Source organism: Mustela putorius, unplaced genomic scaffold (genome assembly GCF_011764305.1).
Source record: "Mustela putorius furo isolate JIRA1106 unplaced genomic scaffold, ASM1176430v1.1 tig00004043_pilon_pilon_pilon, whole genome shotgun sequence".
NCBI lineage: Eukaryota > Metazoa > Chordata > Mammalia > Carnivora > Mustelidae > Mustela > Mustela putorius.
The window spans coordinates 290772-311174 of NW_025422178.1; the positions used below are offsets into that span (position 1 = coordinate 290772).

General features: G+C 43.5%; 2 protein-coding genes across 12 annotated transcripts in view; one reads left to right on the forward strand and one right to left on the reverse strand.

The window, feature by feature from the left end:
* Positions 1–460: 460 nt before the first annotated feature.
* Positions 461–19524, reverse strand: LYRM1 (LYR motif containing 1). 7 transcript variants are annotated; one of them, XM_045072744.1, is made up of 6 exons: positions 19195–19335; positions 10201–10265; positions 6038–6197; positions 5817–5831; positions 1824–1916; positions 461–700 (listed from the first exon to the last, which is right to left on the reverse strand). In XM_045072744.1, the coding sequence occupies exons 2-6, from the start codon at positions 10203–10205 to the stop codon at positions 584–586; spliced, it is 390 nt and encodes a 129-aa protein (XP_044928679.1). In that variant the 5' UTR covers positions 10206–10265; positions 19195–19335; the 3' UTR covers positions 461–583. The 7 variants fall into 7 exon arrangements, with proteins under 7 accessions (XP_044928679.1, XP_044928683.1, XP_044928682.1 ...); XM_045072748.1 differs by lacking the exons at positions 10201–10265; positions 19195–19335 and adding an exon at positions 19418–19524; XM_045072747.1 differs by lacking the exon at positions 10201–10265 and having other exon boundaries at positions 19195–19289.
* Positions 19301–20403, forward strand: part of DCUN1D3 (defective in cullin neddylation 1 domain containing 3) — a 36491-nt gene continuing 35388 nt past the window's right edge. Inside the window, exon 1 of one of the 5 annotated variants that reach the window (XM_004780140.3) lies at positions 19301–19370. The gene's annotated coding sequence lies outside the window, so the exon portion shown is untranslated. Of the gene's footprint in view, positions 19371–19700; positions 19913–19942; positions 20223–20403 lie in introns of those variants that run through there. The other 4 variants (XM_004780144.3, XM_004780143.3, XM_004780146.3 and 1 more) reach the window with 4 other exon arrangements.

Below are 20403 nucleotides of genomic sequence, written 5' to 3' on the forward strand. Positions count from 1 at the left end.
ATGACCTGAGCTGAAGGCAGAGGCTTTAACCTACTGAGCCACCCAGGTGCCCCCACAATGATGCACTTTTTAAGGGGAATTTATCTGGACATTGGGAAGGTCAAAAGATAACAAAACATATACAAAGAAACTCACATTCAGGCAAGCCGTTGTTTTTTAAGCGAAAACTTTGGGGGAAAAGCCTAAAAATATTCTGAAGGCGGTGTACAGTTTTATAGTAGCTATAAGAACGTCCAGCAACTGGCCAGTTTCTTCATATCAGCAGCCATGGCTGGTGAATGGCATTTCCACGAAAAAGCTTTGTCATCCTTCTCTTCCTTCTCTAGGCCTTAGTCTTGTTTCCAAATGAGCTTCAGTGAGGGTGTAACCTCTAGGGTTAGTGTCATTCACCTAGGCAATGAGACCCTGATGAACTAACTGTAAGGATGTGTGAGTACAGATCACGGAGTGAATACCAATATTTTGGAGGTTTTTAAGAAGATACTTTAATTTTTGCCCCTAATCAAACAGAAGGGTTTTGTCATCTGGTTTACATTCAAGACCTAGTTGGCTCATCTTTCTGAGAAATAAATTTTCTTCGGGGTTAAGAAATCTCATCATGAGACTTGAGATATACTGGTTTGGAAAGTTTCCTCAGTTTTTCTTGGCTTCGAAGTCCCCGGCCTCGTAGTGGGGTAAGGCCCATTGGAGGCAGATGAATCTGAATAAGGAGAATAAGAATAATGATAATATTAAGAATTATAATCATTACAGCAGCTTATGTCCACTGAGGATTTACTAGGTACTGTGCTCTTTGCTAAGCTCTAAATCTACACTGACTCATGAATCCTTAAGATCCTTATACATTAATCCTTACAATAATCTCATAAGGAATTACTATCTATAGATGAGAAATGGAAGCTCAGAAGTTAAATAACTTGCTGAAGCTTATATATACATGAAGTGGTAGAATCGGGATTTGAACCCAGATCTGATTCCACAGCTTGTGCTCTTCTTTGTCATATCGCCTGCATGGAGGGAAAATGACCACATCACATGGTGAGATGAGAATCCAAGGAAGGCGAGAAAAACAGTTTGTGTACAAAGCTGCCTTGTGCATAGTGGGAAACTGGGACCCATCTAAATGCCTACTAAATGGCTGCTGGGTAAATTATGGCACATTCTTGTAACAGGATACAGCGACAACCACTTAAAAAGATGGGAGGCAGAGATGCCCAGAACAGATGAAGTAAAACAAACAAGCAGCAAACAGTATGCCCAGGATTCCATGTACGTTAAGAAAATGTAGTACATGAATATAGAAAAAAGACAAAGGATATATTGCCCCCAACTATTAGGTTGAGCTAGTACAGTATAAAATTATTGTTTTTGTAGGTCAAGAGTAGAACACTGGTAATTTCATATGCCCCAACCTAACAGTTATAGTGGTAACTTCTACAGGGTGAGAATTTTGGACCATTTTCACTTCCCCCCTCATGTACTCCCCTTTAAAAATGCTAACAACAAACCTGTCTTTCATTAAAAGAAAAAGAAAAATATTTCCATAAAAAAGATGAAAGTCGAAAAGAGAAAGCTATATAAATATATGCTGGCTTTCCCTTCTAATGTGGGAAAGTTGTACGAGTAGGAGAAATCCGGCATTCACTGACATTTTAGTTTGTTGTGATGGGTTGGCGGCACGCAAGGATAGCTTACTTCCAAGATGCCTCCCACAGAAGCTCTGGACTTCTCAGTAAACACGAGCCCTCTTGGTACACATTCTTGGAAATAACTGGGTTGGTGAGGATAAGTACCCACCACAACTTAGCTGAAGTTACACTTACTGGCCTTGGATAAGGAATCTGGTAATGCAGTCCAATTTCAATCCTGGCTGTGCATTCGTCTATGCACTGTTTAATCTGGTCTGTGTCTGTGAGCTATTAAAAGAGAAAAATGGGTGAGGCTCTTAGCATCTTTCTCAGGTTCCTCATGTACAGGGGTACATCTTCAACTTGCTTAGTTCACCACCCAGTAAATGAAATGTTGAGAATCTGAAAAATCAAAAGCAATTTAATATAATATTTACTGCGGAGTAAACATTTAAAAAGTTATTGCAAGAGGTAATACCAGCACACAGTAAAATATTATTCAAATAATACAGAAGGATATAATATAAAAACAAAGTCTCCCTTTTACCTTTGTCATAATTCCCCTTTTTTTTTTTTTTTTTAAAGATTTTTTTATTTGACAGACAGAGATCACAAGTAGGCAGAGAGGCAGGCGGAGAGAGAGAGAGAGGGAAGCAGGCTCCCTGCTGAGCAGAGAGCCCAATGCGGGGCTCGATCCAGGACCCTGAGATCATGACCTGAGCCGAAGGCAGCGGCTTAACCCACTGAGCCACCCAGGTGCCCCCATAGTTCCCCTTCTCAAGGACAACAATTATTGGCAGTTTTTTGTTTGTCCTTCCAGGGATATTCTATGTAGATAAAAGCATATATGTACTTATTTAGTTTTTTCCCCTTACACAAATAGCAGCTCACTTTGTTTTGAACCTTGCTTTTTCCCCTAACAACATGAAGCTCCTTCTGATGTACACAGCTGTCCATTCTTTAATAGCTGCACAAAAATTCCAACATAAGGCTGTTGTTATCATTTAATCAATCTTTTCCTGATGGGCATTTAGGTTATTTCCAGTCTTTTGCCATTATAAACAATTCTGTTATGGATCCCTCTAAAATTGTTTTTGGCTTACATGCAAATATATCTAAAAGATAAATTCCTCAAGAATTCTGGGTCAAAGGGTATTTGTTCATGCATTTTAAATTCTTAAAGATATTCCCTCTAGATTCAAAGTAGACCCTCTAAGAGATTGTACCAGTTTATATTCCCACCAACACTGAATGAGGATTCTTCACATCCTCCCCATGTTGATGAAACATTAATCCAATTGTGGCAGCAAGTGCTGTCTAGAAACCCCATAAGTAAGATATCGGAGAAAGATCCACATCTTCTTTTGAACTGTAAACTGCCTTGCTCACTGGTAAGGGGAAAAAATGGCTTTTTAAATTCCCAAATAGTCAAATCGTGGCAGTCCAGTTTCAAGTAAAGGAATTATAAGTTCATTCTGAAAAAGAGAATGCCAGGTAGAAGGGCAGAAGCTCTTTCATTCCAAGGATGGAAAATGGCCTGACACGTGGCTCTGCCAAGAGTTTGCAAGTGAGCCTCAGAGCTGAGCTGGGATTGCACCAGTCCCAGATGACCCCCAGTGACGAATGCACCAGCAAGGCTTGGAAATTCCGAGGTGTGCCTGTCGTATGGTACCTTCTGGAGCAGAGACGAGTTCTAGGAACTGCAATGCACAGAACTCCAGCTGGGTCCCTTGGGCAGAGGCTCAGCTCTCTGACCTCTGTGCTTCTCAGAATCTGTTGCTCTAATGTCCAAATTGGGAACAGATTTCTATGTTCCTATTTGCCCATTAGGATTCAGAGCAATTCACGAGATACCTTTGGATTATTATTAAACTCTTACAGCAACTGAAGTTCCAAGAAACTACTTATGTCTGCATAAGGGCCTGGGGAGAAAGAACTCCTGATAAAGATATGTATGGTTATAGGGGCTGAGAGATCCTGAGACTCCAGCTGTCCTTCTGAACAAGTTGGGGTTAGGGTTCTCCAGATTCAGTCATTCAGTCTGCCTTCATGATTCTGCTATATCCACACACCATTTATACTAATATTAAACTTCTTTAAATGCGCTGTCTCAAAAATAAATAAATAAATAAATAAATAAAGGTACTGCCTCCTAAGCATAGTATCTGTAAAATTACCTGATATTCTATTTTCTTTCTAATACACAGTAAAACAAGTACACATCTTAAAATTAAAAACCCATATATCTCCTTCCCAGGCACGACAAAATAATCTCACTCATGTAGCATCACTGGCACATACACTTCCGTCTGGCTCACACCACACCAGGCCAGTTCAAGCAGAGGCAAAGGAAGGACTGATTACTGCCATAACTGAAAACCCAAGGGTCTGGAGCAGTCCTCACATGAGTCAGCCTGAAAAGGTTTACTAGGCCCATCCTGCTATGGTATCTCCAGCACTGAGCTAGACACAGAGGCCATGGTCCCTGCCTTCAACTATCAAGGTTACTACCTGGGCAGAACAACTCTGAGGCATGAAGCTCCAGAAAAGGCACAGAGGCATGTAATCAACAGGGTGACTACTGTAAACGGCTACGTAGGAATTCAGAACAGATTTCTGCTGGGGGCTGAGTGTAGAGAAGTTGAGGAAGACTTCCTAGAGAAGGTAAGTCAAGCCAAAGTATTTGTAAATGCTCATGAATTTAGGGACAACCACAAGGCAGGTCCCACGGGATACAGGAGAAAGTATAAGACACTGTGTGTTCGAGGAACTGACAATCTGGTTGAGGAGACCACAGCAACAGAAATAAAACAAGAAAAGAGGACGACCAGCCCCTCAGGTGTAGGCACAGACTAGTGGTCTCCCAGCTTTTTGATTACCTACTCCTTTCAATAAAAAGTTTCTGAGCTCATGGCTACCACTTATGTACTTATATTGACTTATAAATATACTAATAAATTCATTAAATGTACCCATAAGCTCATAAAAAAACACAGAACAGACATTTTCAATACACTCTGGTGTTTGGCACAAAAAGTCGGAGAAGCTGGAGGTCAGAACGGGAGAGATAAGCAGCTTTATAAGCAGGTTGGTTTTATGAAGCAGGGGGGCCTCAGGGCTTCCGAGAAGGAGAAGGTACTGCAGGGTAGGAGGGTTTCTTTTGTAGCGCTTACCCCAATTGCAATTTTACACTGCTTGCCATCTAACTCTGAAACATCCTTGAGGGATCCTGTCTTGGTTTCGCTCATTTTATGAGCCTCCATGTCTAGTCCAGTGTTTGGCACAGCATGGGCACTCCAACACTTGCTGACTGAAAGGCTGAGAGCAAACAGTTGCAGAGTGGCCACCGGAGCTAGAGCAGAAATAGGCGAACTGGAAGGGGGAGGTGTCCTTGCGGGAGGAGGAGTTCTGTTTTGGGTCACCGTGCCTGTCGTGAGCTCCTTCAGGTGGCTGGTGAGAGGCTGAGGTTGGGTATTCGGATATGAGAGCTGGAACCAGAAAGTGGCTGCATGATCCCTGGGCCTCAGCGCAGAGGGCTGACCTTCAGGAGATCCTTAGAGCCGGCCGGAGGGTGTGTGGAGAAGACAGGGCCACAAAGGATAGAGAAATGGGGGTCAGAGAGGGAAAAGAGAATAGATTGTCAGGAGATTTCATGAGGGGAACAGGGATAGCATTGACTGGGAGATCAGTAAGAAGGAGGCAGGAAAAGTCAGAAGCTGAAAAGTCTCTTTCCATGCTCAGTGCCAGGCAGTCTTCGTAAGGCGCCAACAGCTAATGCTTTATAGTTTGTTGGGATGGGTCAAATCAAGCCTCTTACAGATGGTCTTTGGCTCCCTGGTGTCTGGGTGGGCAGTTCCATTAAAGTAGCTAATGGAGGCACTATCTTACCCAGTTCTGTGGTCCCAAAGGGCAAACTCAGTCTGCTAGCCAAAGAGGCTCGAGTTCAAAGTGAAGTTATGAAGGGAACCCTGTGTCTTAATCCTATTCTCTTCCCTCTGAATGGGTTTATATTTGGAGGCCTTGAATAGTTTATGAACTGGAAAAAAAAAAGTTTAACTGCACACCTCCTGTGGGACGGGGTGGTAAGAGGCACAGTGGGCAAGGAACCGCTCCTCCCCCGAACACCCTCACTGGCCTGGCTTGTGTCACCTGGCTCATGGGGTCTTCCGAGGACGCTGAGCCACTTACCGGCTGGACTGAGACCTGAAACAAATGGGGAGAAAAATCCAGGCTGGGCTCTGCTTCCCCGTCATTGAGCAAGCCAGCTGGGCTGTGCCTCTGCGCCCTTCCAGCCCCATACACTGCCACTGTGACCGGTACAGCTCAGTCCCTCAGTTTTCAGAGGAAAAAGAAAAAACATCCCAAGAAACTGCCCTCCTCCTTACGATCTCCAGCTGGGGCCTACTTACATTTTTGTTTTTCTGGAACAGTGTTCTGGCTTCATTTAATATGTACTGTTTTTCTTTAATGGTGTCTTCCATCTGCCCTGATGCCGCCTGCCATTTCCTCGCAAGCCTGAAAATTCTGCGGTAGAGGCCAAGAACTTCTTGTCGTGTTGCTGTTGTCATCCTCAGACCCACCAAAATAGAAGAGGGTAAATTTGCATGAAAATTCAATTTGACAGTAGGCAGCTAGGCAGATGTACCTTTTTTTAATCAAGCCCTTTAATTAGTCTAGAAATAATTGCTCTTTCTCAACAGATCTGTTTGGTAGCACTGCCAGAATGGTGCTGTAGGAATACCAGCGATCTCTCAGCTGTCCTGGTACATCACCTCTTGTACATACATGAAATACACAGCATATACAAATGCCATGACTGCCCTTTGTACAAACACGGTAAACCAAAATTCAAATGTGCTATACCTTAAAGCAGAAAATTCTTTACCAGACTATATTATGTATGATGCTTTTTGTGTGTATTTTTTTAAAACTACAGCACTCACTAGAGGACCTGGAAAAGGCACATTTCAAAAAATTAAATTTTCTAGTTAAGTAACTTGACTTGCATGCAGGGGTTGAAAACTCAAGCACCTCTAGGGCCTAATGAGGCAATCTGTTTGGGTGGGGACAGTGGCCAAATGGAGAGGATGTTAATTGGCTCAGTTGGTTGGGCATCTGAATCTTGATTCCACTTGGGTCATGATCTAAGGGTTGTGGGTTCGAGCCCTGCGTCAGGCTCTGTACTCAGTGTGGAGTTTGCTTGGGATTCTCTCTCTCCCTCTCCCCCCGCCCCCTAAAATAATAAATAAAATTAAAAAAAAAAAAAAAAAAAAAGAAATGAGGGCCTAGGGATACCAGATTTCCTGATACTTTAACGATAAGTAGCAATTCAGATTTTTAGAATATGAAATCTCAAAAAAAAAAAAAAGACATTATTTCATTCTTTTTGAAAGTTTTTGTACCATGAAGGCCAGACAAAATGGGATCTACAGGCTCTATCCTACCCAAAGGCTGCCAAGTTGTAATCTCTCTTTTAGTTCATCGTTAATCTTATCGAAAATCTCTCTCAAAATTGCTGGTCTGCTTCCTCATTCACATAAGAACCATGCAGTAAGTACAACTGAAAATCTTTCTGGTGACTGAAGAGCTTGTGGCCTGTTTGGGTTTTTATTCTGAAACATTAGTTTTAACTTCAGAAGACTTGGCTAAGTGAGTTCCGAACTAAGTATATCCCCCAACGCTAACTGCATTTTTAAAAGATAATTCCTGAAAAAAAAAGTAAATTTGTCAGCTTTATTTTTATTATGAAATATTTCAGGTATGCAAAAAGATATAGAGAACAACTAACAGCCATATATTCACAGTGGATCGTAAAGAATACTTTACATATATACTTGTATATACCCCTTCTAGTCAAATTTCCCTTTCCCTCTCCTAGAATGAACCACTATCCTGAACTTGTTATTTATCTTCTCACACATAGCTTTACATTTAACGTTATACAGTATTGCTTTGCAAGTTTATAACTCTTATACCATTGACCCTTGAACAAGATGGGACTTAGGAGCACTGACCTCCACGCAGTCAAAAATCTGTGATTGACTTGTGACTTCCCAAAAGCTTTACTGATAGCCTACTGTTGACATGAAGCCTTAGGAATACCTAAGCAGTCAATGAACACATATGTATGTATATGTATTATATGCTATATTCTTTTTTTTTTTTTAAGATTTTATTTATTGGGCGCCTGGGTGGCTCAGTGGGTTAAGCCGCTGCCTTCGGCTCAGGTCATGAACTCAGGGTCCTGGGATCGAGTCCTGCATCGGGCTCTCTGCTCAGCAGGGAGCCTGCCCTCTCCCTCTCTCTCTGCCTGCCTCTCCATCTACTTGTGATTTCTCTCTGTCGAATAAATGAATAAAATCTTTTAAAAAAAAGATTTTATTGATTTATTTGACAGAGATCACAAGTAGGCAGAGAGTATAAATGTATAGTGTCTGCCTTCGGCTCAGGTTTCTGTATCATGACCCCTGCATCGGTTTCTCCGCTAGGTGGGAAGCCTACTTCTCCTGTCTCTCTGCTTGTGTTCCCTCTCACTGTGTCTCTCTCTGTTAAATAAATAATAAAATCTTAAAAAAAAAAAAAAAAAAGGGGGGGCGCCTGGGTGGCTCAGTGGATTAAGCTGCTGCCTTCGGCTCGGGTCATGATCTCAGGGTCCTGGGATCGAGTCCCGCATCGGGCTCTCTGCTCAGCGGGGAGCCTGCTTCCCTCTCTCTCTCTCTGCCTGCCTCTCCGACTACTTGTGATCTTTCTGTCAAATAAATAAATAAAATCTTTAAAAAAAAAAAAAGAAAATTATGAGAAAGAGAAAATATACTTACAGTGCTGTTCTGTATTTATCAAAAGAAATCTGTTTATAAACAGATAAACCTGTTTATACACAGGTAGACCTGTGTAGTTCAAACCTATGTTGTTCAACGGTCAACTCTCTCTCTAAGGTATTATGTTCTTCTGCAACTTGCTTTTTTTTTTGCCCGTGTTCATCTAGGTTGTTACATGTAGCTCTAGTTCATATATTCTCAACACTGTGATTCAGTCCACTGTTATGAAGATATCCCAGTATACTTGTCTTTTCTCTTCCTTTTTACTCATGCAAAAACTTCAGCCTATGTTTTATAATTTCACTTCTACATCTAGAAGAAGACAGAAAAAAAAAATTCCCAGTACTAGAAGATCCTGATTAGTCAGATTTTAGAGAATGAATACTATACTGCCTTTAACAAATGGGTAGGCTGGGAAGACAAGGACAGATCTGGTAAGTGAGTAAAAGGGCCAGGCACGGGGACACCTCATTATGAGTACTGGGCTTTCCTCAAACAGGCTCATCAGAATCAGGAAGTAGGCCCTTTGGAACAGGACCCATTTCCAATCCAAGGGGGAAGGGTAACATGGAGATTGTATGCTTTAGGATGGTCCTGAGCTTATGAGAACTTAGGCAGCTGAATAATGCAGATAGAAGCTGGAAAGAGGTATATTTATCTAGACAGAAATTCTAAGTACCTGCAAGGAATTTACCTTATAAGAATTACTATATGATTGCCCTTCCTGACCCTGGTGATCTTTCTTGAGCAATGCAGAATGAATCACGGCTTAATCATTTGCTGAAAATCTTGAAAGCACTGCTTCACCCAATTCAAAAGTTACAAGTGAAAATTACAATCAATACCAAATTCTGACGTCCATGATGTCTCCCAAAAAAATGCTTAGAAGAAATTTGTAAAAACCAAGAGAGAACATCATGCTTTGTGGCTAATCGTAATAAAAATCCAGGAGATGATGAGATGATGACTTTTCCTGGTAAGGAAACAGGTTTCTGAGTTTCTGGTTCTCCTTGAAACTCCATGGTTTCATATGAAAATACGTGAGTCAGTTCCTGTGAGGAGCAGGGATTCTGTAACTTCTATTAATGATTGCTTCACTTCCCTGTCATTAACAGATGAAACTTCCCTGACTGCATGACACTTGAGGAAAGAGAAGGAGGTCGGGCATATTAAAATAGCAGCAACTGTCTCCAAAGCCTGACTTTCATTGGTTTCCTTCCACGACTCCAAAGAACCACAGCTTCAAACTGTAACTGATCATACACCATAATCAGATATACAAGCCCTGCAATTAGAGTACTCAAGGTACGAGTAGTACTAACAATTGGTACTTAATAGGACTATTTTCAAAACACTTTAATTAATGTTTTAAGTGTTCTGAAAACTAATCCTGAAAGCGAGATAAGGGAAGTGTCCTTCTCCAACATCAGGTGACCCAGAAAACCCAAGTCCCAAAGATGTCCAGAGACAAGGTCTAAAGCTGTCTTCCCCATTGTGTACTACTAGCAGCTTAATAACACTTCAAGTCTTCAGAGAACAGACAAGAAAAATGCCTCTTTTGTTATTTTCTTATTGGATTTCTTTCAGTTCTTTGAGGGAATCTTCTTCTTACTTCACAGGTGCATAACCATGTTGTTACCCCTTTCTAGAAGGCTCTCTCCTGACCTCCTCCTCCCTTTTACCTGACCAATCCCTACTCATCCTTCAGTTCCCCAAACATGGATGTCTCAGAAAACCCTCCCCTCCCCTCTCACCACATGCATTGGATCAGGTCTCTGTTGAACCTTCCTGTGGATCCTTGAATTTCTTCTTTGTAGCACTAATCATTTAAGTAATAAAGGATTGTTAGTGTCTGTCTTCCCCGTTTTGATCCTCATGTTTATGGGGACAGTAACCATGTCCATCCTATTTACTGCTCAATTCTGAGTACCTAGCCAGGCGTATAACTGGTATTCAACAAACGTTTGCTGAATAAATGAAAATATCTCATGATACAGAAAGCTTGGGATTCTAGAAACAAAACTGACCATATAAAAAAATTTTCTTTAAGCTCTTTTTCCTTTGGTTTATATTTTTGTCTTTGTTCCTAGGAAACAAACTGTTCAGAGAAAGTGCCTTTTCCCTGAGTTTTCCTTCCAATAGATTTAATGGCTTGAAATCAACATTTATTTTTTTTAAACTATCAATGATATCTCTCACTACTGGCGCAAAGCTGAGGCAGCCCCTTTTCTTCACTTATCTCAAGGGTTGATCTGATGCAATGAGGTCTGCTGGGATTTTCCCACAGGCAGCATGAAGAATATCAATCTGTCTAGAGGACCACCTTTTTTTTTTTTTAATATTTTATTTTTAAGTAATCTCTATACCCAACGTGGGGTTCAAATTCACAACCCCTACATCGAGAGTCACATGCCTCACTGACTGAGCCACCCAGGCACCCCTAGAGGACTACAACTGACCCACAGTCTCAAGTGGCCATTTGTCGATTCCTTTTTTTTTTTTTTTAAGATTTCATTTATTCATTTGAGTTAAAAAGAGAGAGAACAAGCAGGAGAAGGGGCAGGGGGAGAGAAACAAGCAGGATCTCTTATGAATGGGGAGACTGACACTGGGCTCGATCCCACAACCCTAAGATCATGACCTAAGCCCAAGTCAGACACTTAACCAACTGAGCCACCTAGGTGCCCACAAAGCCAACTATTAAAGAATTCTTAAAGTCTTGTAACTTTTATTCTGAGATTAAATTTCATCAAACTGTTTCATTTTACTTTCTTCACAGCAAAACCCCAGAATGAGGAAAGGTAAGAGATATGCAGTGTCCCTGGGAGGAAATGGGACTGAAAACTGGTCTTTTCTTAAAATCACCCCCCATATAAACACAGTACCAAGACAAAATTCACTAACAAGCATCTGCCAACTGTAGCCTGTGCCACTAAGCGAAGACCGACAAATGTTGCTACTAGCATGTTTTTGGCTTCTGGTCACAGTTATGAGATGTTACCCCTACAGCAGGTGTCCCAAAGATTGGTTAGGAAGGTGTTTTTTTGTTTTTTGTTTTTTTGGATGTACAAATATCTGCCTATAGGAATTCTTTTAATGTATTCTATAATCCATCAAACCCATAATTTAAAGTGATCTTAGAGCTTCCTTTAAATAAATGTATTACAAAAGTTTTTAAAGCTGGTTTAAAATATGAGTAATTAATACTACAAATTGAGATACAGAGGCTGAAAAACAGAAGTTTCAAAGCTATTGCTCTAAGGCACCCTGCTGCCCTGCCTTGGTGTTTATTCTGGCTGAGCCATCCCAGTAAAACGCCTATTTTCTGCTAGCCACCCTACTGTCCTTAGTAGACACCTACTGGCTTTTCTGGGGGAGCCCTTTTCTCTGCTATTATCATAAGCCAACCATTACTATTTTGCAATTTCACTGTGTCTTCTTCTCCAGTCTCTGAATTCCTGGAGGGCGTGGCCTGTTTTGCTCATTAGAATAGTGATAATAATACTACATTTTGCTTTGTACTTACTCCCTGGGAGGAAATGGGACTGAAATGTGCCAAGAGGCTTATACTAGGTGCTTTACGTATGTTAACTCCTGAAATCATCACAGTTCTTTAAGGTAGAGGACTACCATTATCTCCTTTATAAAGGAGGAACCTGATGCAGAGAGGTAAGTAACTAGTCCAGGGTCACATCAGCGTTAAGAGTGGGGCCAGGGGGCGCCTGGCGGGCTCAGCCCTTCTTCCTCCCAGGCAGCTGCCTTTCCTTGATAATTATGTTGCACATCAGCAACTTTGAAGGAAGCTTGTGCACTTGGTGGGACTGCACTGCTCTTTGGTTCCCTGACACTCCACAGGGAGCTAACATCATAGAAGAGGCACCAGGGCTCATCACAGTGCTCCCACTCTGCAGGCCTCACTGGTCCCTCCCAAGCATCCATCCATCAGTACCCACTGGGACTAGGCACAGGAGATTCTAGGGATAAACAATCTTACAATCAAGCAGCTATGGTCCCTTCCCTCCTGAAGCTTACGTTCTAGTGGCAGAGAAGACGAGATAGAAGAAAAAGACAATTTCCGGTGGTGATATGTGCCCTCCAGGAATGAAACAGTAATATGATGAACAAATGAACAGGGGCAGGGTTATTTTATTTTGGGTAGTTAGTGGCATCTGAGTCCTGAATAACATGAAGGAGCCTATTAAAGGGAAGGGTTGAGGGAAAGGTGCTTCTGCAAGATTTGGGGGAACCAACAAAGGCTATGAGATGGTAAACATCAGTGCAGCCAGAACCTGTCTGGGAGGTGAGGCCACAGGTGAGCAGAATCCAGCACAGGTGGGGAGGGTAGGTCCTGGAAAAGAGTTTGGTTTGGAGTGTAAAAACAAAAGGAAGACATTGGCAGATTTTATGCAAGCTGGAGTACTATGGTCTAATTTACATCTTTTAAAATGTGCTGGATTTCAAATTGTATCTTGCATATAGTGAAAAAAAGTCTTGCCTAATGCCATCTAATGGACAGGAGAATTGGGATTAAGAGCCAATAAAGCAACACGATTACTTCCTTGACCAAGAGCTTTCCCATTTTTATTTTGGAGTAATGGGGAAAATAATCAATCTAAAACAAAACAAGACAAAACAAAACAAAACACACCACCCACTCACCCTTCTACTCTATGGTAAGTGGAAACAGTGAAAGGGCTGGGTAGGCTCCAAGAACCCACTCTCCACAGCACATGTAGGCACGTGGCATGTCCAGATTTAGTGTTATAAGAGGCCTGTGCGAAGATATGCTAGTATTAGGAGATTTACCCACTTCACCCGTTTCCCCATCTTTGAAAAGACCATCACAGCATGAACACTGAGGAGTTGAAGAGCTGAGACTTTGAAAATTCCTTCCCCAGATGAAATTTATAGAAGTATGACTCTGGTCTCAGGAATGTCAAAATTCCCAGTGTTGGACTCTCATGAGGCTTGGCCTTCTACTTAAGAACAAGTGTCACAGTATAAACAAGGGACAGAAAAGGCAGTGGGAGTTAACTGCCTTTCACGCCCCAGGTTGAAGGAAAGACTCCTTCCATTCGTTCAGTATCTGCTCCAAGGTGGAATATTTTTTTTTTTCTCATAATGAATGTGATATAGTTAAATTTCTCTCTCATCTACTTTATGATTGGCTGGGAGGGTGGGGGTGGTAGAGATAGTGAAACACCTGAATGAAATCACTGTCTTAGGTGTTCACTGGGCACCCACGCTGGCCTGTCCCTCTCCCTGCTGTCCCATCTCCTTAGATCTGACACCCCTTGTCTTTGTCACAGGAAGGTCCAAATTCACAGAACTGAAATATTCTTTCTTTGCCTAGCTGCTGATTCTTATCCTTGAACTTCTCCTGGTTTTTGCAGGGTGCATCCTTCATACTCAAATGGCAGGCACCTCCAGCACACTTGTCATACTGCTCATCCTATTCTATCCTAAATTTCTGTTTGCTTGCCTTTCTTCCTCCACTGTGTGTGTTTTGGGGAAGGATAAATAGAAGGTTAGGACTGTGCCTCATTCATCACACTCATAGGCCTGGTACAAAGTTGGGGCTTGAAATATACTTATTAGAAGAATAAATTTACACACACAGAATAGTTACCAGTAACACTCATTATCATACATAGTAGTAATTTGGACCACTATTTAAAAATACTAAGTAACCCACACAAAGATGTTTTCAAGAGTGGTGCTGTTGGGGTGCCTGGGTGGCTCAGTGGGTTAAAGCCTCTGCCTTCAGCTCGGGTCATGATCCCTGGGATTGAGCCCTGCATCAGGCTCTCTGCTCAGCAGGGAGCCTGCTTCCCCCTCTCTCTCTGCCTGCCTCTCTGCCTACTTGTGATCTCTGTCTGTCAAATAAAATCTTAAAAAAAAAAAAAAAAAAGTGGTGCTATGGGGGTCAGGATAAGGAACTTAAGACTGTTATTTGGGGGGACGCCTGGGTGGCTCAGTTGGTTGGACGACTGCCTTAGGCTCAGGTCATGATCTCAGAGTCTCGGGATCGAGTCCCGCATCGGGTCCCAGCATGGGGAGTCTGCTTCTCCCTCTGACCTCCTCGCTCATGCTCTCTCTCACTGTCTCTCTCTCTCTCAAATAAATAAATAAAATCTTAAAAAAAAAAAAATCTTAAAAAAAAAAAAAAAAGACTGTTATTTGGGGAGGATGCCTTCTCAGTTCCATCTAAGGCAGTATAAGCTACACATTTAAATTCTTTAAAAGCCAGTAATGGTTGGTGCACTGGACTGAAATGATTTACTGTGTTTCCATGAAGCTTAGAACCAAACATATAGAAAAATGTGGTTCTAACACATTTTTTTCTTGGAAAAAAATTCTTCTGGGGAATAGATCCATTGCACCCAAATGATCACCCAAACCTACAAAATTGTAATTTAAAGCTTCTGAAATTTGGAAAACCTCTAGGGAACTGAAATGCTCTCATAATGCCAAACCAGTTTTTATTGTCCCGGAAAGAATAGAAAATGACTGTCTTGGTTTTAGGCAGTCAGAGTTTTTCCACATATGCAAGGAACAGAAGATACGATGCAACTAATGAGCAAATGCGTTCTGGAATGTTCATACCTGGGTTTGAATTCTGACTACATTGGTCAAGTCTTCCTGAGCCTCAGTTTCTTACAAAATGAAAAAGGGTTAATGACAGAACCCCCTTCAAAGAGTTGTGATAAGGATTATTCATGAGATAATCCATGTAATCACTTAGCATTGGGAGCTAACAAAGGCAAATGTTACCTCAATAGGAGGAAATAAAGAAGAAACCATGAGGCCTCTTTTATCCAAGCTAAGCTTTGTCTGCAGAGGAGGGCAAAGCAGCACGAGGCCTGTTGGCGAATTTATTGCTTTGTGATAGTAATGGATTTTCCTAAAGCTGTTTCCCTCTGATCATTAATAATCCCTGTACAGTAAAGGGCTATTGTTCTTCAGTATGAGTAAATAACCCTGTCAGAGGCACCGCTTATCTTCAGACCACAGCACGTACTTCTTACTGGAAATATAATGCAGGTGCCAACATCGAAAGCATGCCCAGACTTCCCTTCCTATTTTTTTTTTCCTTTATCTCTTACTCCTTGCTTATCCTTTTGTGTGTTTTTCTCCTACATCTGTTATATATCCTACTTTCTGGTGTGCACCCATACCCTATACAGTACCATCCATCCTTACCCAAATCGAATAACCTTCAACATAATCTGTGCTCTACACATCTCTCCCCTGTATCCTCTCTCCTCTTCATTAATAGACAGACAGTCACAGACACACCCAATGGACTTGTTTCCTGTCCTGGGCTCAGTTTTTAGTTACTAGAATCCAAAAAGGGAAGTGTAAAGCCACACATTGTTTTGCAAATCTCAGGATATGCTTGTGTGGTATACTTAATCATACCACAGCTATTCTCTGAAACAGCATCTTTCTACACAGAAAGTGACAATATGGTGTGTCAGAGATAGGAGACAGAAAGAAGGTGGATCGTGGTTTCATTTTACTTAAAGTTAAGGAAATAAGGTTAGGTTCTGTAAGTGGGAAATCTCCAGGACACAAGGAAAAACCAAAAATACTGATCTGAAAGACTTCTAAATTATCCCAAACAAGATCATAGGAGGCAAGTATGCTCATTCTAAATATACCAGCATAGGAGCACATGCAAGATTATACTTGTAAGGGGAACTCCAACAGGCTTTTGTAACCAAGAGAGATAAGCTCTTTTTCCCCTCAGAGACAGAAATTCTAAATGGAAACCAAGTTTTGGACCCCCAATTCAAAAGAAATGCAAGTATTTCCTTATCTGCATATTTTAAGAGACAAATTCAAAGGAAGGGTCAGTCAGAGGTAGTGAGAACCAGTTACCAGAAGTAGGAGGAGGTGTTAGACATGTGTGGGGGTGTGTGTGTGCTGGAAATAGATGAAAACTAGGTCAATGCTAAAAATCAACCCCAGTCATTCATTCATAACTACCGAGGATCTCACCCCTTCATAGGAACTGGGGAAGTCCAGAACAAGAAACACTTAGGTTTAAATTAACATTTAAATCCCTCCTTTGTGATAATTCCCTAGGGAAATGGATTAGAAAACCGACAAAAGAGTTTTGGTTAGAACATTAGATACAGCTGGAGCTTTCTAGCATCTGACCCTTGATCCAACCATCTGATGAACCACCTCACCTTGCTTGAGTTGGGGGTCCCTGCCCTCGGAAGAGTTTCTAAATGCCCTCTAACTACCAGATAAGCAATTTTTCCATCTGCAGAGGCAAAAGAGCTCCTTACTAGATAAAATTCCTTGAGAGTAGGAGCAATGACTGCCCATCCTTACATATGTGCAAAACCTGGCACCTGGAGTACCCTGAAGCTCCTCCAGTCTAGCGCTGGCCAACAGAATGTATTTCAATGACAGAAATATTCTATAAATGCACTGTTCAACAGGGTAGCTAGCCACTGGCCACATGTGGCTACTAAGCACTTGAAATATGGTTACTGCAACTGAGGAAGGCCCTGGCATTTAAATTTTTATTTAAATAGCTACATGTCAAAAAAAAAATAAATAGCTACATGTAGCTAATGGCTCTTTAGGACCTGCACATTCCTATGCCAAGAATTGCCAATCAGATGCCAACGGGTCAGGCAGATAGTTGAAGAGGAGGAAGGTAATAAAGAGGGTGACGAGGAGAAGCTTACTGGCTCTAGCTGACTATTGCAGTGTTGAAACCTCAGGTTAGTTTTGCCAGATTGTCTCATTTTTCAAATGAAGCTGAAAATCTGAATTTTGATGTCCAATTTTTAAATGTTGGTAAGTAAATTTTAAAAAGCATTTAAATCATTTTGTGGGATGAACAATATGTTTGCATGCAGTATCTCTAATCTTAATTTAGGCCAACCTCTCCAGCTCAAAGAAAAGGACCTTATCCAATATCACTGCTGGTCAGTAGCAGATACAAGACTGAAACCCAGGCCTTCTGAAACTTCTTCTGATCTCTTTTCTAGATTTTATGAGATTAACCATATCTGCGTTGTAGTTGGCAGTGACAGCAGCAGTGAGACAAAAGCCCCTTTGTCAGAACTGTTGAAGTCCATGACTAGTATCTTATGAGTAGTGTCCCCACCTAGCTATAATCATATAGTTGGCCCTATAGGCAAAGCTCTGTTACTTTGGAGCCAGCAGGACACAAAGAAGAACTAGCTCATGGGGAGTCAGACATATGAACAATTAACAAGCAAAGTCAGGCTTGCTGACTGTAATGGACACAAATCACCTGCGCATAAGTCCAAAAGCACTGACAGCTGGAGTGGAAGGGAAGAAAGGGATTTGAGCCAGGGCTTAGAGGATGAGCAGAAGCTGGCTACTGGGTGGATAAGGCTCACTGATTATGAGAGTGAGTCTCATTATTGTGGGATATTAAGGGAGCCTTCTTTTATCTCTGAGGCCTTATCTGTGTCAGGGGTCTCTGCTGGCTTCTCTTCTCTGGGTAGCCTCTAAAACCCCCCTATTTATTTTCTCTAGGGCTTTCCCCCCGTCTTGTATACCTAACTTCTCGACAAATCCACCTGGATGGTTAAGAGACTTAGCAAATCTAGTACGTTTCAAAGAGAATGTAGGATATTCCCTCCCAAACTGTTTCCCCTTAGGAGTCATCCTTGGTTCCTCCTCTTCCCATACACTTCACATCCAGTCCGGCCGCAAGTCTCGCAAGCACTACTTTCAAAATGCATTATGAATTTAATTATTTGCACTTCCACTGCCACTACCCATCTCTCCCTTGGCCTACTGTAGCAGCCTCCTCATAGGTTTGCCAATGGCTACCCTTCTCTATCTAGCAGGCAAGGGATTTTTAAAAAAAGTCAATCAGGTGACTGCCCTTCTCAAAACCCTGAGGTAATGTAACAGCCAAGCCCTCCTTACCTCGGGCTAAAATGCTATGCGTGACCAGGCCCTGCCATTTCTCCATCACAGACCACTCCCTGGCCCCTTGTTCTTTCAGTTCCAGCCACCCGGCTTTCCCACCGTCTCCTTCCTCAGAACCCTTCCCGTCGGTTCTTTTCTCCACCTAGAAAGTCCATTCCCCAGCTTCTCCCTTTTCTCGAATCTCTATGAAAACTGGCCCTGTCGGAAAAGCCTCAGCCGAGTTACTGACCCTCCTTCCATCTTCTACCCCTTCACGCGGTATTTCGGTTTTCGGGGACATGTGGCACCTGCTGATATCTCACTTGGCTGAAATCATATCCTTCCTGATTTACATTTTGATTTTCTTCTGGGCTCGAATAAAAAGACACGGAGCAACGCCTCCGTCTTGTTCTTGTTTGTGGACCGAGGAAATAAGCAGGTTCACACTATCCTAGAAAGTACTCCGTAGCCTCTACCGGGCCTCGATTGGGTCAACTTTCCTCGGCCTGACGCCTCTCGCTCCCGGAACTGCCCTTACTAACCTCCCACCTATATTCAGGGATCCAAAGGACTCAGAAGAGTCTCGGATGGACCCAACCGGCATCTCAGCGTCGCCACAACAGGCCTCCGCTTCCTGGCCCTCAGGCCGCTTTCCCTCGGCAGGTTCTCGAGGCCAGTGGCGATGACACCGAGCCGTCCTCGCGAGGCTGGGGTCACACAAGCTCGTCGCCTAGCAACGTCGCACCCCCGCCCCCACCCCATCCCTGCCCTGGGGAGCCAACCCCTTCCCCCAGTCTCCCGCGCCAGGACTCAGCGCCTCCATCCCCTACACTCACTCTGCGTCAGTCCCGCCTTCCCCCACCCACAGAAGTGCCGCAGCCTACGGCGGGCCAGGAGGAGGCGGTGCCGGGAGCTTAGCTTAGCAGAGCTGCGGCCGACGACGGTCGGGCAGGTCCGGTAGGCCAGGCCGGACTAAACCACCGGAGGATCTCTGTGGGAGCATTAGTTTCAGGTCAGAGGTAGTCTCGAGTTTCTCTGAAACTGTATACTCTAACCCACCTTCCGCCGTATACGCAACAATAGAGCCAACTTCATCCTCTCCCTGGTTTCCCTTTACCCTTTTCGTTATCCTTCCCCGCTACTCCAGCCAAAAAAAAAAAAAAAAATGGTCCAGTCCAGCTCCTCCTAGCCCTCCCTCAGCGTCCCGAGGTCTTTGCCCTTACTTGGCAACGGCTTCGTACGTCTTTGCGTACGTCGTGACGCAATCTTCCACCCGTTCCTCCCCGCCCCTCTTCTATTCTCCCTCCCGGAGCTGGCGGCCGGCGGGGTTACCGGAAGTGATGATGCAGGAGGCGATGGAGGGGGCGGGGCTTGGGGGCGGCCGCCGCCGGTGGGCCGCAGATGAAGAGGAGGCGGCGGCAGTGGTGGAAGAAGAGGCGGCGGCGGCGCGGGTAGGGAGCCTGGAAACGCGAGCGGGGATGGTAGGTGGTTTGGACCCGCCGGGCCGCCGTCGTTTCCAGAAAGGGTTTGACTGGAGGAACCTCTGGAGCAGCTGTGAGTTGGGGGGGGTTGAGGAAAAGCGGGGAGCATTGAGAGATGAAGGGGCGGGGGTTGGGTACCTTCGAGAAAAGGGGGTGGAAGGGGAGGAGTGGAAATCAGCTCCTTGTCTGGACTGGTGCCTTTGGAAGAAGGGGCTGTGAGGGGAGCCTGTGGCGTGTCAGCCTCAGGGCTCAAGAAAACTTACCTACTGTCCCTGCCTCCTCACCGCCAGCACCGCTCACCCCAGGCCTGGGAATCTAGGGACTGGAGCTGCCCTGGCGAGGGTCGCAGCCTCTGGTCCTCTGGCCCGGGTGAGCGCTGTGAGGTAGGAGTCCAAGCGGGAGGTGGTGGGTGAATCTCCAGCGCCCTCCTGCCTCGTTTTCCTCCCCACCCCCATCTTTCTCTTTAATCATTAACAGCCTTGGAATTAAGGGGCTCAAACCTGAAGGCCTTTCTATGCACCTTTGCTATAAACGATAACCATCTGTGCCTGAGGTAATGGGGCT

What these genes read in the sequence shown, in the direction of transcription:
- LYRM1 (XM_045072742.1), bottom strand. Translation starts at nt 18,962, where the DNA reads ATGCCGGTTGGGTCCATCCGAGACTCTTCTGAGTCCTTTGGATCCCTG. An exon ending in TCCCTGAATATAGGTGGGAG is followed by an intron (nt 6,198 to 18,900) that starts GTTAGTAAGGGC and finishes GGTGGGTCTGAG; the next exon opens with GATGACAACAGCAACACGAC. An exon ending in AGATTCCTTATCCAAGGCCA is followed by an intron (nt 701 to 1,823) that starts GTAAGTGTAACT and finishes CTCCTTATTCAG; the next exon opens with ATTCATCTGCCTCCAATGGG.